Genomic DNA, 22,902 nt, shown 5'->3' with positions numbered 1-22,902 from the left:
AGAATAATCACTTGTATAATATTTTGTAATATATTTAGGACCACACAAGAATGATTTCATGTTTGAAATATCTTTATTCTTCACTTTTCTTCTTCACAATTTAAAACAAAATTACCCAAAACAGCAATAGAAAAAATGTGAACATCCATTGTGTGTGCGTGTGTGTATGTATGTCCAGTCATTGACAGTTCTTCTTTCTTTTCCCTGTTTTGCCTTGTCTCATCATTGTATGCAGTTCAGACAAACTACCTGTTTCTGGCTGTGATCATTGCACACAGGTACATTGCATTTCCCACAACTGTTGTTAACTTTGCGATCTTTGTTACTTGGGCAGATCTGACACCTCTTTCTCTTTGGTTGACCCTGTCTGCTTCTGTCCTGTGGCTGGATTTTGGCTTTTGTCACCCCACACCTTTCCATTGCTTCAATAATCGGGGTTTGCAGTTGGGGGCAGCCTTCCAGTCGACTCCTCATGTGTGGGGTGACAAGCTCCTTTGACAGCTCTTTGAGGAAGATCCGTCGTGCATTGGTGATGCCGCTCTTGAAATCTGGGTGCTGAGCCGTGAAAAAGGTGTAGGAATTCAGGGTGGCGATGTCAATTATGTTGTACCACAACACCATGGGCCACCTCTGTGTTTGGCGCTTGCAGGTGTAGGTTCCAACCATCTGGTCAGTGGTGTCTACACCTCCTTTCGTCTTGTTGTAAAATGTGATCACATCTGTTTTTTTCTTTCTGCTATTTTCATCCACTACTTTGTCGTGGTGCATCGTGCTCAGGAGCACAACAGCTTTTGCTTTCTTTCTGACATAGCTAACCATGGTAAGGCTGTTGTTGAATGCAAATTCTGTGCTGTGAACCTCCCTGGACTTGGAAGGCTTCATCAGAGGAGGGATGTCTGGCTTGTTCAGACGTAGAGTTCCCACAATAGTGAGATCCTTCTTTAGAAGATGCTGTGCAAGAGGCACACTGGTGAAAAAGTTATCCATTGTGATGTTGCGACCTGTGTTTCTAAATCTACCACACAACTGCTTGACAATGTTTTCCCCCAGATTCTTCTGAACTTCTTCACCTGGTTGTCTCCCTGTGTAAACTATACCATCTATTGCATAGGGTATGCGTGCATCACAAACCCAGAAGATCTTTAGGCCGTACTTGGCGGGCTTGCTTGGCATGTACTGTAAGAACTTGCACCTACCCCTGAATGGTACAAGCTGTTCGTCCACAGTGACACAATCACTGGGGATGAATCGCTGTCTGCAGTTGACCAGGAACAGGTCCCATACATAGCGGAAGGCTGCCATATGGTCTGTTTCCAGTCGGAAGGCTCTGGTCCTCTTATCATCGAAGCGCAAGGTACGGCGAATGTCTTCAAATCTTCCAACAGTCATAGTGGCCTTGTACATGGGATTATGTAGAGGACTCCCAAAAAGGTCACGGACTGAAACATCCCAGTTCTTCTCACTTCCTGCAAGCAGGGTCAATCCAATGAAGGCCATGAATTCATCTTTAGTGACATTTGTCCATTCTTTTCTTCTAGCTGTTGCTACTCTCCGTCCTACCAAGTTTGTGCACTTCATCACCTCTTGTATTATATCATCAGTGATAAAGAGCTCCCATGCATCTTTTGGTGAGACAGTGGTGCTAAGCCCTTCTGCAGGCCCTGACCGACTTCTGATGATATTGTGGCTCTGTGTTCTACCCTGGGTGGGAGGTAACTCGCTCCAGTAAGAGCCCTTCCGACTCATTCTGTTGGACATGATATTTTCTTCTTCAGAGGACACCGAAGAGGAATCTTCTGAGTCAGATTGATCCTGTTCAGTTGGATTTCCAGGTGGACGACTGCCACCGCCACCTGGACAATAGTCTGGGTCCTGATCATCAGAAATTTCAGACTCTGAGTCCAACCCCGTTACTGCCTCTCCATCATCCAGCATCTGTAGGACCATTTCAACTGTGTATCTAGCAGCCATGACACCTTGATGAAGAAACATGAGAGTAATGTTTTCAATAGATCAATATGTAGCACTCACTTACACACACATACACACTAAATACCATATAGTAATGCTAGCTAGCTAGTGTTAGCTAGTTGTAAAGTAGGCTAATTTATTGATGAATAATACTAACATTCTTTCACACGCACATACTCAATACAAATAGTAATGTTAGCTAACTTAGTTAGCTAGTGTTAGCTAGTTGTAAAGTAGGCTAATTTATTGATGAATAATACAAACACTCACACGCACAAACACAATACAAATAGTAATGTTAGCTGACTTAGTTAGCTAGCTAGTTTTAGCTAGTTATAAACTAGGCTAATCCGTTGATAAATAAAAGCAGTGAATAAGTCATGAAAGACACACACACACAATACTATATGACAATAATACTTACATGTATCAGCTCTTGCTGTGTAAAATAGTCTTCCTGAAGGGTCAAACTTCTGATATAGTCCGTGTGGTCCACAATTTATTTATTCCAGACAGCCACAGCTGATAAGAATTGAAGGTTCCCATTGGATTCCAAAGAAAATGCATGCGGGTCATTTGTGACCCACTTATGGAAGCTTGGGGTAGTAGTACAAAAACTAAAATTTCTTAAAATTTTTAAAAGGTAAGTTAGAAATGTATATGGAATTATGTCAAAAACATGTTTTTTGAGGAATACCTGGAATATGAAATGTTAAAACATTTTCATTACAAAGATATTTCAAGAAAACAACCTCACTGGGTAATTTTTGACCCACTAATGCATCTAAGGGTTAAACTACTCACAGACCGCTGACAAGTATATTGAGTACTGGTAAGGGGACGTGATTGCATTGGTGGGCGTTAGTGTTAGCGGCAATCAACTACACAATCCAATACAGGAAAGCAGCAGATCATGGGAATGCAGAAGGTCTCTTACATTTGCCACTGCAGGTAACACATAAGGAAAAGCCAAACGCAGTAGATAGGGTGACAGTATATCACTTTGAGACACTCCGAGTGGGCAGTGAAGATTTTAGGAAGAAAACTAAATATGATCCAGTGCTCTCTAGGGTAGTAGATATGGAAGTGTCAGGCCAGTTCGAAGGGACAGTTGGACAAAATGACGCGTTGGCCCCCTTCTACATGCGGTCGAGTGGTGGTTCCTCCTCCAGCGCTGAGACCGCAGCTCCTGAAGTAACTACATGCCGGGCCAGGACATGCTCGACATGTCAACGGGACCAAAAGAGCCCTGCGCTCTCCCCACTGCACACCTGGTCGTAGCCGGGATAGCCATGGCAAAGGATCCATGTGGCCTTAGCGTTCGAAGGACACATGTTCTTGGTGGTGGTAGATGCATACTCTTAAGTGGCTGGAAGTACAGGTGATGAAAACGACGACGACGAAGAAGACTGTACAGGCACTGAGGAATATGCTTGCCCGCAACGGAATACCAGAGACACTGGTTAGTGACAATGGGCCGCAGTTCACAGTGGCAGAGTTTGGGACATTTCTACGGGCAGATGGGGTGAAGCACAAAAGGTCAGTGCCGTTTCACCCCGCCACGGACGGTCAAGCAGAGCATTTTGTGCAGACGCTGAAGCGTTCATTGAAAGCGTTTAGGGGAACGTTTTTAAGTTAAAGTACCCATGATTGTCACACACACTAAGTGTGGTGAAATTATTCTCTGCATTCTACCCATCACCGTTGATCACACCCTGGGAGGTGAGGGGAGCATTGAGCAGCAGCGGGGGTCGCGCCCGGGATTCATTTTTGGTGATTTAACCCCCAATTACAGCCCTTGATGCTGAGTGTCAAGCAGGGAGGTAATGGGTCCCATATTTATATTCTTTGGTGTGACTTGGCTGGGGTTTGAACACACGACATTTATGCTGCAACATAGAGTGGAAGCTTTCTCACACAGCTACAGGAATGCACCTCACATGACGACGAGTGAGTCTCTGGCTATGCTCTTTCTGCGCCGTCGGCTCCGCTCTTGCTTGGACCTTGTGAGGCCAAACATGGCGACTACGGTGGAGCTGGTGCAGGATGGCCAACGAGAACGCAGAGCCCTGGTGGCTAAGGACAGACGGATTGCAGTAGGGGAGGCCGTGCTGGTGCAGGGGGAGGAGAAGTGAATGCCTGGACTGGTGGCATCGCAATAGGGACCGGTATCCTACACCATAGCTGTGAGGGCAGGCGCGCACTGGAGACGTCACACAGAGCTGATGAGAGCCGATGACCGTGCGCTGTTGGTTCCCACAAGTCCAGAGCTACCAGCTGTGCCGAGTGAACTGACAATTGAGGCCCAACCGGTTGCCTCTCCCCCTTCTCTGGCAAGAGGGGATGCTCTGGGAACCAGGACGGTCGCCCCCGAGCCAGGGGGGTCCCCCAAACGGTCAGCAGATATTGAAGCGCCAGGCCGGAGTTATCCACTCCAGGTTACCAGAACTCCAGAACGCCTTAGTCTCTGAACTATGAGCAGTGGGTTGTTAGAGTGTCAAGTCACGTTTCGGGGCAAAATAATAATCCCCGTTGACCGACTGCGAGGTTCGAGGGTGGTTTACCCCCCGGCCTCAGTAAGCATGTACGTGTTTAAGTTTGAGTTCCCTATTTACAATAGCTTACTAAGTGGGTATTCCAATTAATTTTATTGTTATACAGCAAATTCACACATTACAGCATTTTGCACATAGCACACGTTCTTAGTAATTATGGCCTAGTCTATTTTTATAGGCTGGGTTTAATAGGGGAGGTTTTAGGTGGGTGTGAATGTGAATAAATGTGAAAGGGATGTTGTGTATTGAGCTTTATGTTTTGTCTGCACTGTGTTACACCCAGTGACCACTAGAGGGAGAACCAGGAGGGTTTATATTGGGTTATATTTCTGTTCTCAGCAGTGTGTCAATAAAGCTGTCAAACGGTCCGCACCAGCTCCCGACTCGGCTCTTGTGATTACACTTATAAGGTGAATTAAGAGTATGACTGTAAGTGTTACCAACTTACAGTCAGTATGTTATAGCAGTGTGGGGTGTAGGTTTTCTGTAGTTGGTGACCTATCACAAGCCTTTCCAAACTGCTTAGGAATCGTTAACTGAGAAGTTTTATTTAAGGCTATGTCTACACTAAGCCGGATAATTCCTTAAACTAATAATTATTTAGCCTAAGCATCGTGTCAGCCACACTAAACCATTGTTAAAGGTAACCCTCCTTGGATAATTTTTTACAAGGGTAAATGTGCAGTGTATTTCTTGAATCTCCGGCACTTAGCTTTGTATGGACTCATTGATAGTTTTCGAACTGAGTTCGAAATGCAAAAATGTGCCAAAGCCAGCTTCATAACAACCTGTTTCCTCCATGATTAACCATTATAGGTTAATCATGGAAGTGAGTCATCCAGACATGCCGTGTTTCCCCTTGTTTTACATGGACAGACGCTTGTGGAGATCACACATGAATAGCTTAAGAGAAACCAATTGCAGCTATTTCAGATACAACACTTCTGAGGCGGCAAGATAACTTTCTAATGTCCGGGTCAACCGTCATTCTACTTACCAAAAAACTTTGTCCATTTGTCGAAGGAGAGATAACGGAAATGCGAGTTCCCGTGGCTGTGATAAAAAAAGGTAGCATGTGCTTTGTATTACCTGGCCATCAAGGGAAGACTATGAAAAACAGCGAATGCTTTTGGACTGGCAAAGCTGACTATCAGTTATTGTCCGCCATGTATGTCGTGGACTTAACGTCTTGGTCTAGAGTATATAAAGTCACCAAAAAAGAAGTGACAATGAAGGTGAAGGCAAAAGAGTGAGGAGAGTCCAGACCAGATATAGATATCCCTTGATTGATTGATGTAAAATGTATTTTATCCCATTGTTTACTTTAACATGTATTAGAGATTTTATTATTGTATGATATCTCAGGTGTGATTCACTACAATAGAGCCCCACAGCATACTGGATTCCATTTAATTGAAATACCACAAGACGGGTTATTGTTCAGGTAAGTTAAGTTTAATTCAAGAACTTGCACACAAAGCAACACTGAAGGTGACTATGGCGTGCGCATTCTCCGCGCATGCGTACTAGGTTGCGTTGCGCCAGCGGACGGAGGGGGAGGGGGTCTTAAACGACCACTGTGTGTGCGCGGACAAGGATAAGGTTAGGAAATATATACCCTGGATAACCTTAGTGTAGAAGGGGGCCTTTGCTTCTCAATGTAGCTCCTTTTAGCGAACCTGATTGCTTTCGTCAGTTTGTTGCTGGCCAGCTTGAACAGGGCCCAGTCCGCACTCCTGTAGGCGACCTCCTTGGACTGACACAGCCTCCTACTGTAAATTGAGGTGTAAACCAGAGCTTGTTATTGTTGTATGTGCAGAAGGTCCTCATCTGAACACAAATCCTCACAGAAGCTGATGTAACATGTTGCAGTGTCAGTGGGTTCATCAAGATTTTCTGATGCAACTTTAAAGACACTGACATTTGTACAATCAAAGCAGGTGTGTAACTGCTGCTTTGATACCATTGTCACCTCTTTACAGTCCCTCATACATGCTTAGCACTTTTTAACTTCTGCCTGTATGTTAGGATTAGGTGAATCAGACAGAGATCAGAAAGGAACAGAACGATAAGAGTCCTTTATTACAGTGGTCCAGTGTGTTAGCTCACCTGGTGGTATATATAATATGCTGTCTGCATTTGGAAAGTGTGTGGGTTAGATTTGATCTGTGGAAATAACCTAGAATGATGAGCAGGAAGTGAGGAGGGCTTTTCTCCACATCAGCAAAGCCTGGCATAATGCCACTGTTATGTAGGTTTGAGGTGAAATGTAAACATCAACCATAAGAAACAAGGAGAACTGCTGTTAATAAACCTGTTTACAGTTTATACAAAAACTTTCCAGATGTGGATTAGGTCTGGTTCAAAAACCTAACATCTGTGCACCACCAACCTTTTTTTTGTGTAAAACATTTCTACCACTCCTCAACTTTTTTTTTTCCGAGATGGCGCTGCTGGAGTGGCTGCTGCTGGCAGGAGCACTGTGCTCTTGTGTCATCCTTTTGTTTCCCTCTTGTTTTCATGTGTTATTGTATGTATATATATATATGTATATATATATATATATATATATATATATATATATATTTTTTTTTTTTATTTATCTATTTTTTAAATTTGCCTTTTGTTTCGGGACCCTTTGGGACTGTGTGACAAGGGGTGGCACTTTCGTGACCTCTGCGGTGCTTTTTTGTGGACTTCTGGATCTGCCTCCCTGGAGCGTTTTGACCATGGAGACTAGCTGCTGGGTCTCTGCTACATCAGAGTCAGTTTGGAGGGACTGGAGCGTTTTGACCATGGAGACTAGCTGCTGGGTCTCTTCCACCCCAGTGTCCGTTTGGAGAGAATGGATGAGAGGTGGATTAGCACTGACCTCCGGGACTGACAGGCTTTTACAGTGTCTTGGCTGGATGAGCAGGTTTCGGACACCTTAGAATCCTTAGACGCATCCTCGCTCATCCATGCTGACTGGACACTGGCCGTGTTAGCGGGAGGCTTAGAGTGGAATCGGCTCTCTTGGTTGCTTTGTTGGGTCTGCTCCTGTCTACGGCCATGCTCTACTCAACACAGCAGACAATGGCATGAAACACTGCAGAGGCCACCACAGTGTATTTGTTTATTTGACTTTTTAGTCATAGCTCTTTGTAGAAATGGCTGGTTGCATCAGCTCTGCTCTTTTAATGTCTTTGATGTCCTTTGTGTTGTTTTATGTTTGATGTTTCCCTCTTACACACATGCGTGCTACGGTTATGAGTTGTTTTTTCCCTTGGCCTCAGTCTGGACCCCTCTCCAGGGGCTGAGGCTTTGACCGATTTTTTTACCCCAAATTGTGTACCTTTACCTCACCTTTTTTGTAAGGTGCGCCGGAAGATGGTAGACCCATCAGCGATCCTGTTCTTTTTCCCTATAAAGTTTGTGTGATCTTGAATGGGATTGTGCTGAAAATTTTTTATTTCCCCTTCGGATTCATAAAGTATTTCTGATTCCCAGGGAGCTCTTTTGAAGTAAACACAGGGTGCGAACCTGGAAACAGTTCTGTTTCTGGTGTTTAGGGGCAGCGGTCTGTCCAAACCTTTCAACCCAGAGCAGACATTCACTAGGTAAAAGGATGGAAATGCAGTACGCAATCCCCACTGCAAGTGCGCCTGCTCGTTTTCCCCTCTGCTGCGTTTTCGGCAAAGTCCAGAGAGAGCTGCTGCTCCCCCGGAATGAATAACAACATAACTTGTTCAATGAGAATTGTTAAAAAAAAAAAAAAGCATGACAGAGGACTGTCCAATGTTGAATATATCTTCTCTGGTAGAGTATACCAGAAAAGGGGAATACAAATCTGCAAAAATAAAGAAAAAACAACTACAAGAAAGCGCCATCATCCATATAAATGTGAATGCAAAACTGTACTCCCCTACCTGGCGTGTGAACATATAAACCAGGCTACTTTCAAAATGCATAACAAAACAATCAACCAAAAAATTATATTCAAATGTTGTTACGTTTCTTTTGACTCTTGGTCATTTTTGGGGCTTTTTCAGTGGAAAAATAAACAATTTAAATGAGGAAAATTGGGAAAAAAATAGGAGCAATTCTATCATGAATTGCTGCCACGCAAGCCCAGAATTTTTTTTTTGAAAATCAGGACTACGTTTCCTGTAATTGGGTGTATTCCTACACTTTATTTCACTTTTATTTTCATCTACCAACCTCTTTTGGTATTTTTTTTGGACTTACATATCCACTGTAATGAAGCACATAATTTTTTGTTTTTTTTTAACAGATAAGTTACAAACATTATTACCATTGAAAATGTAGTGTAAATATGCATGCATATAGCAACTCTATCCTGTAGCTACATCCCTCTGGTAATATACTTCCAGTGTTGTGATATCTAGACTGCAGCACCGCTTATAAGCAAGGTTAATAAGATAACAGTAAAAAATGTTCTGCACAAAGTTGGTTAATTTGACCGTTAGCTGGATGTTAGCATTTCATGTTAACATTGCATTGTCATTCCACATCCTTTAATCCAAACCTGTGTTATTGATGTCAAATATGAAGTGCAGCAAAAGAGTACATCTTGAATAGATTTGACCATTTTTCAAATGCTTTAGAAGGCATGTCCTCCACAAACATTTTGTAAATATTGCAAGAAAACTTACCAATGTTTTCTAACAATTAGATGCTTTATACTGAAAAACACACCTATTTTTCATGACTGTACGATCTCATCAATAGTAAATTGTTTTTGTTGAGAAAATATCTTCACTACTCAGACACCGGCATAAACGCGAGTTTGGCTTCATGTAAAAATTGCACACTTCTCTTAGAGAGGTTGTCCCTGCTTGAGAAATGTGTCCACGTGTTAGAACAGAATAATAAGAGACATTTACACAGCGTGGACACGTAGGGACACCTTGTTGGCAGGACGGCGCCCATGTGGTCCCAAAAAAGTGCTGTGTCATAGAAAAATGCAACCGTTTGCGTAATCCAATTGTTATCAACATAACTAATGGATGGATTTGAGTAAATTTTTTAGGAAATGTCCGAATTAGCTCCTGGGACAAGTGCTTTTATAGTTTTCATTATTATTCTTTTATGAGCTTGTCAAAATACTTGTTGACATCCATTCAGTCACTATACAGTATAGACCAGTTATTCTCAAACTGTGGTGTGAGAACCAAAAGTGGTACGCCAAAGAATCACTTAATTAAATTTTGTAATGTAACAGTTTTATTTTCCTGTTTTCAAACACAGAGTTATCAATAAATCCAAATTCTTCTTAAATTACACAGCTCTGCATTTATTATATTGTTCATTGGTTTTGCCATATCTAAATTACTGCATAGAAATCTGGGGCAACAACAACAAAACTTCACTACATCCCCTGGTTACACTCCAAAAACGTGCAATAAGAATTCTACACAAGGTGGGATATTGTGACCACACAAATATTTTATTTTTACTATCTAAATTATTAAAACTGCCTGATCTAGTTGATTTTAATACAGCTCAATTACTATTTAAAGCAAACAAAAAGGTTCTACCTGCCAATATTCAAATACATTTCAAACACAGAGAAGGAGTTCATAATCTAAGGGGGTGTAGTATCTTTACTATTCCAACAGTAAGAACTACGTGGAAAAGTTTGTGTGTGTCTGTGCGTGGAGTGAAACTTTGGAACGGATTGGATGTGGGGCTCAAGCAATGTCCAAATGTCCATCAGTTCAAAACAAGATACAAAAAAATGGTATGGGCAATGTATATGAATGTGAACATGGATGCCTAAGTGTTAAACTCCATCACTGCCTAATAATGATTATTATTAGGGACGACGTGGCGCAGTGGGAGAGTGGCCGTGCGCAACCCGAGGGTCACTGGTTCAAATCCCACCTAGAACCAACCTCGTCACGTCTGTTGTGTCCTGAGCAAGACACTTCACCCTTGCTCCTGATGGGTGCTGGATGGCGCCTTGCATGGCAGCTCCCTCCATCAGTGTGTGAATGTGTGTGTGAATGGGTAAATGTGGAAGTAGTGTCAAAGCGCTTTGAGTACCTTGAAGGTAGAAAAGCGCTATACAAGTACAACCCATTTATCATTTATTATTATTGTTGTTGTTATTATCATTGTCATCATCATCTTCATTATTTTATATGTATTATTGTCATCATTTATTGTCATTGCTATTGCTATTGTTCATAATGGTATTATTATTGTTATCATTATAGTTATTATTATTGTTTAGTCATTGTTGATATTATCATTATTATTATTACTTCTATGACATCACCCAACTAGTTAAACTATATGAATTAGTATCAATAAGACAAATACTTTGAATTGTGTGTGTGTGTGTGTGTGTGTGTGTGTGTGTGTGTGTGTCTGTGTACAAACAATCCTATATGCAGTTTGAGTAACTAATATTCTGCAAATGTAAAAACAAATATGAATTCTGACTAAAGAATTGGTGCCGATGGAAACTAAGAAAAGGGATTTGGGTACACTATCTGGAGTACAGGGGAGGCGAGTGGGGGATCTTATGTTCGTGGATAACTCCTCTGGCAGGGGGCTCCCCTCGTCTCTTTTAATGCACAGCATAGGACACATAAGTACACTATCTGGAGTACAGGGGAGGCGAGTGGGGGATCTTATGTTCGTGGATAACTCCTCTGGCAGGGGGCTCCCCTCGTCTCTTTTAATGCACAGCATAGGACACATAGCAAGAGTGGTCCTCAGGTCCTGTTGATCAGGGGCAGTAGCTCCACAGCCACGGATCCACTTTTAACCACTAATATATCAGTCAAAATGAAAGCTTGTTCCCATAGGCACCATAAACTGTTAATAATGTTTAGACAAAAGTGTATATTATATATACTATTATATATATAGTATTTATATAGGTGTGTGTGTGTGTGTGTATATGATGGACATATGTGTATTTTGGGTATATGCATTTGTGTATGTATGTGATTATGTGTGTGTATGTATGTGTATATATGTATGTATATATATGTGTGTATATATATATATATATGTATATATATATAAATTGTATGTGTGTGTACATATGTATATATGTAAGTGTGTGTGAATTCAAATGTATTATATATAGATAATATATAGCATCTACGCAGCAACCACTGAACTGAATTATATTGTATATATTATTGCATTATATATTGTAAATATATATTGTATATGTATAGGGGTGGGACCTAATAAGTTTACTTCTTCCCACTCCCTTTTGAGTCAATCTTGACATCTACAAAAGATTAGTCACATGTAATGTTTTTAATGTAGGTGTAAAAATAATGTATTTATATATTTCTTTTGTATTTTATGTCATTCTCTTGTTTTGTTTGCATGGCTCAAAATAAACCATTCATTCATTCACTGTTGAAACTGTTTGTAATGTTGCAATGTACTTGATACATAAAACTTCTGGCTTGTTTTTAATGAATACTTAGGCCTACTATGTTACTGTATTTTAAATGTTGGTCTTTATGTTGGTACTTGTTTCCTGAGGTGGTACTTGGCAAATAAAGTTTGAGGATTATTGGTATAGACGAACAACAACACAACAACCAGACAAACATCAATTAATCATGTTGTATACCGTCTTTGTTTTTGTTTGTTTCCTGGGATGTAAAATAATGCGAAAAATATTCACAATATAGAAACCTTTTTTACCTAAATTGCTATGGTTGTTTTGTTAAAGGAAACCTTTAGCGTTGATGCGCAAGCATGCGTTTGCTGAGTAGCGTTAGGTGGAAAATTTTAATGGGTAGCACATTTTCTTAAAACATCAGCCAAATTTATTGTCTTCATTCCGATCAGCGTGGTGATTAGTTTGGCCTTTTTTTGTGAAATGATACTTTTTGACTCAAACTTAGATTTAGATAAACGCATTGTGGAGGGGGCGTGGCACGCGCGTCTCCCACAGGCGGGGCGTGTCTAGGAGCCGGCTATGAAGCAGCTGACAGATGAGTGGATTTCCCAGCTGTAACGGGTTATCTAATCACTTGTCTCCTTTATTAGCAGCATCCGATGCCATGAGGGGGAGGAGAGCAAGGAGAGAGAGAGAGAGACGAGATGCAGAGCGGAGAGCCACGAGCACCGAGCGAACAAACGAAAAAGAGAAAATAAAAGACTCTTTGTATTCTGCAATTGGGCCTCATCCCTGAAACCACCATCGAAAGAACCCAGACGCTAGCACAAGCGTTACACGCAGGTTTTGGAGTAATAGCTTAAGGCTACATGGAAAACAATTTGCTCAACAACTTCAGCTTAATGCAGAATTAAAAAATATAAAAATGAAGAAAATATAACTCTTAAAGAAAATAATATTCTGCTTGACTTCTGGCTGGTTGTTGGTGTTGATCAAAGTTTCCACTGGTTTTACTGTCTCTGGTGTTCCATCCATCCATTTTCTACCGCTTATTCCCTTTTGGGGTCGCGGGGGTTCTGGCGCCCATCTCAGCTACAATCCGGCGGAAGGCGGGGTACACCCTGGACAAGTCGCCACCTCATCACAGGGCCAACACAGATAGACAGACAACATTCACACTCACATTCACACACTAGGGCCAATTTAGTGTTGCCAATCAACCTACCCCCAGGTGCATGTCTTCGGAAGTGGGAGGAAGCCGGAGTACCCGGAAGGAACCCATGCATTCACAGGGAGAACATGCAAACTCCACACAGAAAGATCCAGAGCCTGGGACCTTCGTATTGTGAAGCAGACGCACTAACCCCTCTGCCACCTGAAGCCCGTCTGGTGTTATTTTTTTAAATGTTTAGTGTTTAATGTCAGATTTCATCATCATGGGCAATAGGCAAATGCACCTACAAACCACGCAGTGCACTTTGTAGACACAATTGTTCCCTTTTTACAGCCACATATTTTCCTTTTCCCAATCAAATTTGTATTTCTTTGTAAGAGCGCTGTCAGCTCATTGGTCCCGGAGCAGGTAAGGGCTGGCACTTTGAATGGTAAAGGGGTTATACTTGTACAGAGCTTTTCTATCTTCAAGGTAATCATATTGCTTTGACTCTATTTCCACATTTACCGATTCACACACTGATGGTGGGAGCTACCATGCTAGACCTTAACCACGACCCATCAGGAGCAAGGGTGAAGTATCTTGCTCAAGGACACAAGTGCTTAACCATCCATTGACATTTCGAAGACTGTTCTGATTTACATGGTAATATAAAATGATTCAGTTTTTCAAGGGACGGTTGACAACCTTATGTATTTGGCAGTTAGCGCAGACTGCACTAGGCCTACTGGGTGGCTAGCATAGCTAGCTTTGACTCCAAGCAGCCAGCTAGCCAACAATGTGCCATAAAGCGTGAAAAAGTCTGTTAGTGTAGGCTGCACTCGACTGTACTCTCTGCTGTACTTGGCCTGCTAGCGTGGTTAGCACTAAGCTAACCTCGAACATGTGCGGCGGAAAGCGTCCAAGTTAACGGTTTTATACGGAAATTTAAAAGAAATACCACTTTGGCTATATTGCGAACATTGGGAAGCCTGAAAATTAAGACCACATGGCGTGCCTGGAATTTTAAATACACGGACATAGTTTCTGCACTGCAGTCGCAATAGAATGCACATGGTGGCAGTGTGTGGGTGCCGTGTTCTGTATGAGAGTTTGTTTTCTTTTAAATTTGTATAAATGCACACATACTAAAAGTGCAATTTCTATGTTAATGGTGTGCATTTATTTAAAAAAAAGAATAAAGGTTATGGCAAGCAAGAAAATCATTGTTTATTGTGGAGAGGCGCAGCTGGCGAACTGCTGAGCAGCAGGGCAGGGCGCGCTGGAGCCCGGCCCAATATGGCGGCAAGGAGGCGGAGAATGCAGCCAAGTGGAGAGGCGGGGCGTGCCGGGAGCGACGCTGCAATCGAGTTCGGGTGCGTGGATCGCGCACCTACACACAATCAACAAATCTCCTCTGGCTGTATAAAAGGGTAGCAGCGGAGGAAGGTGGGGCAGAAGGAGGAGGAGAGCAAGCGCACCAAAGAGCAGACGAGGACGACGGGGGCGGATGGAAGTGACCGAGGAGCGAGCAACGGAGAAGGAGCTGAAAAGCGACCAGACCTGAAGACAGCTTGCTATTGAAAAATAACCAACAGTCAAACCTGCTCGAACATGTCCTTTCTTAATGGTCCGTGGAACCCGCACGCCGACGGCAAGAGTCGTTTACATTTGGTGCCAAACCCGGAAGGACCATCGGAGGCTGAAAAGGACGATTTCCTTTGGGCTCTTGTCGGCGCGTTCACCGAGCTGGGGGCAGGCAGCCAGCAGCGGCTCAAGGAGACCCGCCAACAATTGCGGCTCCTGCAGGTACTGGAGGACCAGGAGGCGGGAGGCGGCGAGTGCCCCCCCACCCCCAAAGAAGAGGAGAAGGAAGAAGAAGTCAAAGAGGACGAAGTAGAAGTCAAAGAGGACAAAGAAGAAGAAGTTAAAGAGGACGAAGAAGAAGAAGTCAAAGAGGACGAAGAAAAAGACAAAAAAGGTCAAAGAGGACGAAGAAGAAGAAGACAAAGAAAAGGTCAAAGAGGATGAAGAAAAGGACATTGAAGAAGAAGACAAAAAAAAGGTCAAAGAGGATGAAGAAGAAGAAGACAAAGAAAAGGTCAAAGAGGACGAAGAAGACAGAGAAAATGTCAAAGAGGATGAAGAAGAAGACAAAGAAAAGGTCAAAGAGGACGAAGAAGAAGAAGAAGACAAAGAAAAGGTCAAAGAGGACGAAGAAAAAGACCAGGATAAAGCCGGTTGGAGTTCCGGCTTGCGTATGGCGATGGAGGGATGTGGAGAGGCGCAGCCAGCGAACGAGCAGCGGGGCAGGGCGCGCTGGAGCCCGGCACAAGATGGCGGCAAAGAGACAGAAAATGCGGCCAAGCGGAGAGGCGAGGCGTGCCGGGAGCGATGCCGCAATCGTGTTCGGGTGCGTGGATCGCGCACCTACACACAATCAATGAATCTGCTCTGGCTGTATAAAAGGGCAGCAGTGGAGGAGGGTGGGGCAGAAGGAGGAGGAGAGACAGCAGCAGTGCCTGAAGAGCAAGAGCAACAGAGAGCGAGCCGCAGACGACGACGGGGGCGGCTGAAAGTGACCGAGGAGCGAGCAGCAGAGAAGGAGCTGAAAAGCGACAAGACCTGAAGACAGCTTGTTATTGAAAAATAAACAAGAGTCAAACCTGCTCGAACATGTCCTTCCTTTATGATCCGTGGAACCTGCATGACAACGGCAAGAGTCGATTACATTTATTTTTTGTGCATTCCTTAAAATAAGCATTGAGGCTATAAATTGTGTTTTACCTTATTACTTGGGCCGGGTTGGGGAGGAGACCCTGCCCCAAGTGGAGGAGTTCAAGTACCTAGGAGTCTTGTTCACGAGTGGGGGAAGAGTGGATCGTGAGATCGACAGGCGGATCGGTGCGGCGTCTTCAGTAATGCGGACGTTGTATCGATCCGTTGTGGTGAAGAAGGAGCTGAGCCGGAAGGCAAAGCTCTCAATTTACCGGTCGATCTACGTTCCCATCCTCACCTATGGTCATGAGCTTTGGGTCATGACCGAAAGGATAAGATCACGGGTACAAGCGGCCGAAATGAGTTTCCTCCGCCGGGTGGCGGGGCTCTCCCTTAGAGATAGGGTGAGAAGCTCTGCCATCCGGGAGGAGCTCAACGTAAAGCCGCTGCTCCTCCACATCGAGAGGAGCCAGATGAGGTGGTTCGGGCATCTGGTCAGGATGCCACCCGAACGCCTCCCTAGGGATGTGTTTAGGGCACGTCCAGCTGGTAGGAGGCCACGGGGAAGACCCAGGACACGTTGGAAAGACTATGTCTCCCGGCTGGTCTGGGAACGCCTCGGGATCCCCCGGGAAGAGCTAGACGAAGTGGCTGGAGATAGGGAAGTCTGGGCTTCCCTGCTTAGGCTGCTGCCCCCGCGACCCGACCTCGGATAAGCGGAAGATGATGGATGGATGGGATGGCAATTACTAAAATGAGGGATAGTTGTAGCCCCAGTTTCAGGCAGCCCTCTCAAGTGCCACAGCGAATGTAACGATGGTACTTCCAATTGTTGTCATTCGACATCGCTTGCATTAATGTCTTACCAAAGTGGAGATGTGTTACTAATGAGGCAAGATTCAGTCCATCAAAATGTTGTTCTGCCAAAAGTTATCTTGAGATTATCGCAGTGAAGACAGACTAGTGCCAAGTTTAGCCGCGCATTGTTGTTAGCAATGTTAGCCTTAACCCAAAAAAGGATCTCGGCTTGATGAATATTTTCACAATATTGACACAACATAATCAATAGAAATTAAGCTAAATACTGCAATGTAATACAAATAATACATAGATAAAACTTAATTTAACCATTACTTTAGGCCAACAACAAAAAAGGTTTGTGATGTGAAGCGCAATATAGAGAGGGATGACTCTAAAACCACGACAATAAAAACAAATACACTGCAGAAACGACATTACGAAAAAAAAATTAAAAGTCCTGTTTCTTATTTTTTTCTAAATATTAAGTCTTATCTCACAATTGTTACACAAGAAAAATACTTTATATTAAGTAATGTATATATATTAAATTCTAATGAAAATATTTTTTCCTGTCAGAAATTATTTAGGTTTTTCTGGTAGAGGAGTTTGCGGGTCCCAATGATCCTAGGAGCTATCTTGTTTTGGGGCTTCTATGCACTTTGTAGGGTCTCCCATGCCAAACAAGTCTCAGGTGAGGGACCATACAAAGAGCAGCTCAGACACTTCTATGAATAGACAAGAATTGGAACAAAGTTTTCCCTCGCCCGGACGCAGGTCACTGGTCCCCCCACTTCTGCAGCCAGACCGGGAGGTGAGGCTCAATGGCGCCTGGCAACGTGGTTCCCTCCTTCCAATTGGTTCATCACCCGTAGAGTGGCCATAGAGGTTGGGTGCTTTGTGAGCTGGGCGAAAGTTGAAGGCAATCTTGGCAGTTCGATCCTTGTCTACAGAAGCTAACTCTTGTGACGTAGAATGTCACCTTGCTGGGGGATAAGGAGCATGAGCTGGTGCATGAGTTGTAGAAGTTCCGTCTGGAGCTAGTTGGTTTCACTTTGAGGCATACATAGCAAGAGCTCTGGAACCAGTCTTCTCTAGAGGGGCTGAACTCTCTACTCTGTTTGTGCCAGCAGCGATGGGCGGGGGTGGCTATACTTGTTGCCCCACGGCTCAGAGCCTGTACGTTGGAGTTCAACCCGGTAAACAAGAGGGTTGCTTCCCTCCGCCTGCGGGTGAGGAGACGGGTCCTGATTGTTTTTTGTGCTTACGCACCAAACAATAGTTCAGATTTCCCGCCATTTTATGAGTACCTTAAGGGATTACTGGAGAGTACTCGCTCAGGTGATTCTATTGTTCTACTGGGGGACTTAAAAGCTCACGTTGGCAACGACTGTGAGACCTGGAGAGGCGTGATTGGGAGGAACGGCCACCCCAATAAGAACCACGGTGGTATTTGGTTATTAAAATGTTATGCTTGACACAGATTATGTGTTCAAGCAGCCTTATGTTCAAACATAAGGCTGCAGTTCAATGGTCGACTTTGTGGTTGTATCAGCGGATTTGTGGTCTCATGTTTTGGACACTCGAGTGAGGAGAGGGTCAGAGCTTTTAACAGATCACTACCTGGTGGTGAGTTGGCTCCAATGATGGGGGAGGATGCCGTACGGACCTTGTGGGCCCGAATGCATAGTGAGGGTCTGCCGGAAACTTCTGGCAGATTTTCCCTTTAGAGAGAGTTTCAATTCCCACCTCTGGAAGAACTTTGAACATGTCACTAGAGTGAAGTTGGACATTGAGTTCAGGTGCACCATGTTTCGTGCCTCTATTGTTAAGGCAGCGGATTGGAACTATGGCCGCAAGGTGGTCGGTGCCTGTTGTGGCGGTAATCCCAGAACCTGCTAGTGGTTACCATGAAGCAGTGAGGGATGCCGTCAAGCTGAAGAAGGAGTCATATTGGGTCCTTTTTGGCTCATGGGACTCCAAAGGCACCTGACAGGTACCGACAGGCCAAGCGGTGACTTCCTGGCGCCTTCAAAGCGATTCTGGACCACCATCTGCCGCCTGAGGAGGGGGAAGCAGTGCACTGTCAACACTGTGTATGATGGGTACAGTGTTGTGTGCTGGTGACGTCAACTGGGGATGTTGTGGATCGGTAAAAATAATATTTCGAAGACCCCCTCAGTCCCACCTATACGTCTTCCAATGAGAAAGCACTGCCTGGGGACACTGTGGTGGGCTCTCCTATTTTTGCAGCTGAGGTTGCAGAGCTATTTGGGAGGGTCCTCAATGGCAGGGCCCCAGGGGTGGATTAAAGCCACGCAGAGTTCCTTAAGGCTCTGAATATTGTGGGGCTGTCAAGATTATGCACCATTGTAGGGACATCGGGGGGTGGCGCCTCTCGGGTTCCATCTTTAAAAAGAGGAACCCGAGAGTGTGTTCCAACTATCGTGGGATCACACTCTTCGGTCTTCCCGGTAAAGTCTATTCACGTGTACTGCATAGGATGCCGGATAGTTAAACCTCAGGTTCAGGAGGAGCAGTTTAGTTTTCGTCCTGGGCTGTGGAACTGTGGACCAGCTCTATACTCTGAGCAGGATCCCTGGGGGTGCATTAGAGTTTGGGCAACCAGTCGGCATGTGCTTTGTGGACTTGGATGAGGCATTCGACTGTGTCCCTAAGAAGTTCTGTGGAGAGTGCTCAAAGAGTGTGGGGTATCAGACCGCCTGATTTTGAGGTCCGCTCTCTGTGTAATCCATATGGAAGCCTGGTCTGCGTTGCCAGCAGTAAGTTGGACCAGTTTCCAGGGAGGTTTATACTCCGTCTGGCTGCCTTTTGTCACCAATTCTGTTTGCAACTTTTATAGACAGAATATCTAGGCACATTCGGTAATTGAGGGGATCCGGTTTTGTGGCTGCAGGATTATTTTTCTGATTTTTTGCGGATGATGTGGTCCTGCTGACTTCATCTGGCCATAGCTCTCGTCCAACAATGGGTTGAGTGCCATATCCGAGTTGGGAAGGGGATGCGGCCCCAAGTGGAGGAGTTTAAGTACCTTGAGGTCTTGTTTAGATGTAAAGTAATTGTGGATTAGATCTACAGGCGGATCGGTGCGGTGTTTGCAGTTATGCGGACCCTGCATCAGTCTGTCGTGGTGACCGTTTGATCTACATTCCTGTCCTCATCTATGATCAGGAACATTGGCTTTTGACCGAAAGGACAAGATCACGGGTACAAGCGCCCAAAATGACTGTCCTCCGTCGGGTGGCGGGGCTCTCCCTAAGGTGAGACGCTCGGTCTATCGGGTGGAGCTCAGAGTAATGCCGCTACTCCTCCACATCAAGATGAGGTGTTTAGGGTGTGTCCGACCTGTGGACAGACTGTGTCTCCCAGCTGGCCAGGGAACGCCTCAAGATCCCTCGCGAAGAGCTAGACGAAGTACCTGGGGAGAGGGAAGCCTGGACTTCTCTGCTTAGGTTGCTGTTCCCACGACCCGACTTCGGATAAGCAGATTCACGGTGGCAGAGGGGTTATTGCGTCTGCCTCACAATACGAGGTTCCTGCAGTCCTGGGTTCAAATCCAGGCTCGGGATCTTTCTGTGTGGAGTTTGCATGTTCTCCCCGTGAATGCGTGGGTTCCCTCCGGGTACTCCGGCTTCCTCCCACTTCCAAAGACATGCACCTGGGGATAGGTTGATTGGCAACACTAAATTGGCCCTAGTGTGTAAATGTGAGTGTGAATGTTGTCTGTCTGTCTGTGTTGGCCCTGCGATGAGGTGGCGACTTGTCCAGGGTGTACCCTGCCTTCCGCCCGATTGTAGCTGAGATAGGCGCCAGCGCCCCCCGCGACCCCGAAAGGGAATAAGCGGTAGAAAATGGATGGATGGATGAATACCCTCATTCATCCATTCATTTTTCTATGACTTGTCCCTCTCAGGATTGTGGGGGTGGCTGGAGCCTGTTCCAGCTGCACTTGGGCAGAAGTCAGCGTACACGCTGGACAAGTCGCCACCTAATTTTTTTAATTTAAGAAGAGACTCACACATGCAAAATGTTATACATTTATGAGATTTATTTTAAAGCCTACTGAAATGAGATTTTGTTATTCAAACGAGGATAGCAGGTCCATTCTGTGTCATACTTGATCAGTTCGTGATATTGCCATATTTAAGCTGAAAGGATTTAGTAGAGAACATCCACGATAAAGTTTGCAACTGTCGGTGTTAAGAGAAAAGCCCTGCCTCTACCGGAAGTCGCAGACGATAACGTCGCAAGTGTGGGGGCTCCTCACATATTCACTTTGATTTTAATGGAAGCCTCCAACAAAAAGTGCTATTTGGACCGAGAAAACGACAATTTCCCCATTAATTTGAGCGAGGATGAAAGATCCGTGTTTGAGGATATTGATAGCGACGGACTAAAAAAAAAAGAAAAAACGAGTTAAAAAAAAAACGCGATTGCATTAGGACAGATTACGATGTTTTTAGACACATTTAGTATGATAATTCTGGGACATCCCTTATCTTTCTATTGTGTTGCTAGTGTTTTAGTGAGTTAAATAGTACCTGATGGTCAGAGGTGTGTGTCCACGGGTGTCTTGACGCGCCGTGTCTCAGGGGAGTCGACGGCAGCTATGGACGGGGCAAGCTCAGCTTTTCTCCGGTAAGAAGCGACTTTTTAACCACAATTTTCTCACCGAAACCTGCTCGTTGACATTCCATTGTGTTTCATGTTCGCTTGACCGCGCTGTTATCCATAGTAAATTTTCACCTCGGGGAATTTTTAAACAAGGAATCACCGTGTGTTTGTGTGGCTAAAGGTTAAAGCTTCCCAATTCCATCTTGCTACTTTGACTTCTCCAGTATAAATTGAACAAATTACAAAAGATTCAGCAACACAGTTCTCCAAAATACTGTGTAATTATGCCGTTAAAGCAGACCACTTTTGGCTGTGTGTGTGCGTTGCGCTCATACTTCCTAAAAACCTGTGACGTCTTGCGTACAGGTCATCATTACATGACGTTTTCAAGACGAAACTCCCGGGAAATTTAAAATTGCAATTTAGTAAACTAAAAAGGATGTGTTGCATTGTTAATATTTAATCATTGATTTATAAACTATCAGACTGCGTGGTGGGTAGTAGTGGGTTTCAGTAGGCCTTTAAGAAAAAAATTATAAATGAATAATGAGGGCCACAATTCTTTAGTTGTTAAATAATGTTAAATATAAGCATGGGGACCTGCTCTTTTCACATAATTGCTCCATTTCTTGTTGTGAATAGAAGCAGGTCAGTACTGATTATTCTTGATACATTGTAATGTATCTCATAAAGGTCCCTAACAGTCACAATCGACAATTCTTCTATTCTGAAGTTTGGGCAAATGAAGTTACATTAAGATTTGTGCGTCAAATAAGTCATCTGCAGCACAAACTGATTCTTCAGACACTCCTATACTTTTGCTTTGATTTGCTATGTAACCAGACATTTGCTTTGAATGTCTGGTTACCCTTCGTTATCGCAAAGATGTTTCAAGGACAGAACATGTGAGTGCTTTAATTTGTTGTGCAGCAATTAAATTTGTGTGTTATCAGCTCATGATAGCAATTTGGGTAGCTGCCATTTTTAATTTGTGAAAGGATATGTGTTTGTATCAGCATTGTGTGCAAGTTTAGATGTAGCAGCAGAACTTGCCGATAAGCTAACCAGATGTGAGTAGCGACTAAAGCAGAGGTATTCGACTTTGCCGAAGGCTAAAGACTTTGTGGGGGTGACTCCACCTTATCTTTTTGCTTAAGGCACTGAGTGCAAGTTTCGATCAAAGCAAATAGCCTCTTGAATAATTCCCTGTAACCTCAAAGTTAGTCTGCTGCCAATGGACATTGGCTCGATAGAGTCCAGGCTTTTCTTTTAAACATCACATAATGTAAATTTGTTTACCTTTGCATGCAAAGTCAGAAGGTTTCATTTTATGATGGGAACATCAATGTTACAAAACGAGTATAGGGACACAAAAATAAATTTTGGTGAACAATTGTCACCTACAGCAGGGATTCTAAAACTTTTTGACCACAGAGCGCAACTTTCCACTACAGAGGGGCCCAGCTCAGACGACATGTAGGTGGGGACAGCCTGAAACTCAGGTGTCAGACATAGACTCTGCAGCAGAATTTTACAACAAAGTTCTGTAAAAAAGTGATATTTTTCATTTTAGGTGTTTTTTTTCCACTTTGCCGTGTTTGTTGCGTTGCATTGCAGGTAGTCTGAGAAATAAAAAAGAGGCAACTTTCATATGTTGTTAATATTCAATGATTTATTGCTTATAGTTAATA

The 22,902-nt window shown here is 43.9% G+C and overlaps 1 protein-coding gene across 1 annotated transcript; it reads right to left on the bottom strand.

The window, feature by feature from the left end:
* Positions 1-222: 222 nt before the first annotated feature.
* Positions 223-1,971, bottom strand: LOC133548239 (piggyBac transposable element-derived protein 4-like). Its single transcript, XM_061893558.1, has one exon. The coding sequence runs from the start codon at positions 1,969-1,971 to the stop codon at positions 223-225; it is 1,749 nt and encodes a 582-aa protein (XP_061749542.1).
* Between the last annotated feature and the right edge of the window lie 20,931 nt (positions 1,972-22,902).

Source organism: Nerophis ophidion, linkage group LG02 (assembly GCF_033978795.1).
Source record: "Nerophis ophidion isolate RoL-2023_Sa linkage group LG02, RoL_Noph_v1.0, whole genome shotgun sequence".
In the NCBI taxonomy this organism is placed as follows: domain Eukaryota; kingdom Metazoa; phylum Chordata; class Actinopteri; order Syngnathiformes; family Syngnathidae; genus Nerophis; species Nerophis ophidion.
This window is presented reverse-complemented; position numbering and strand designations above follow the sequence as displayed.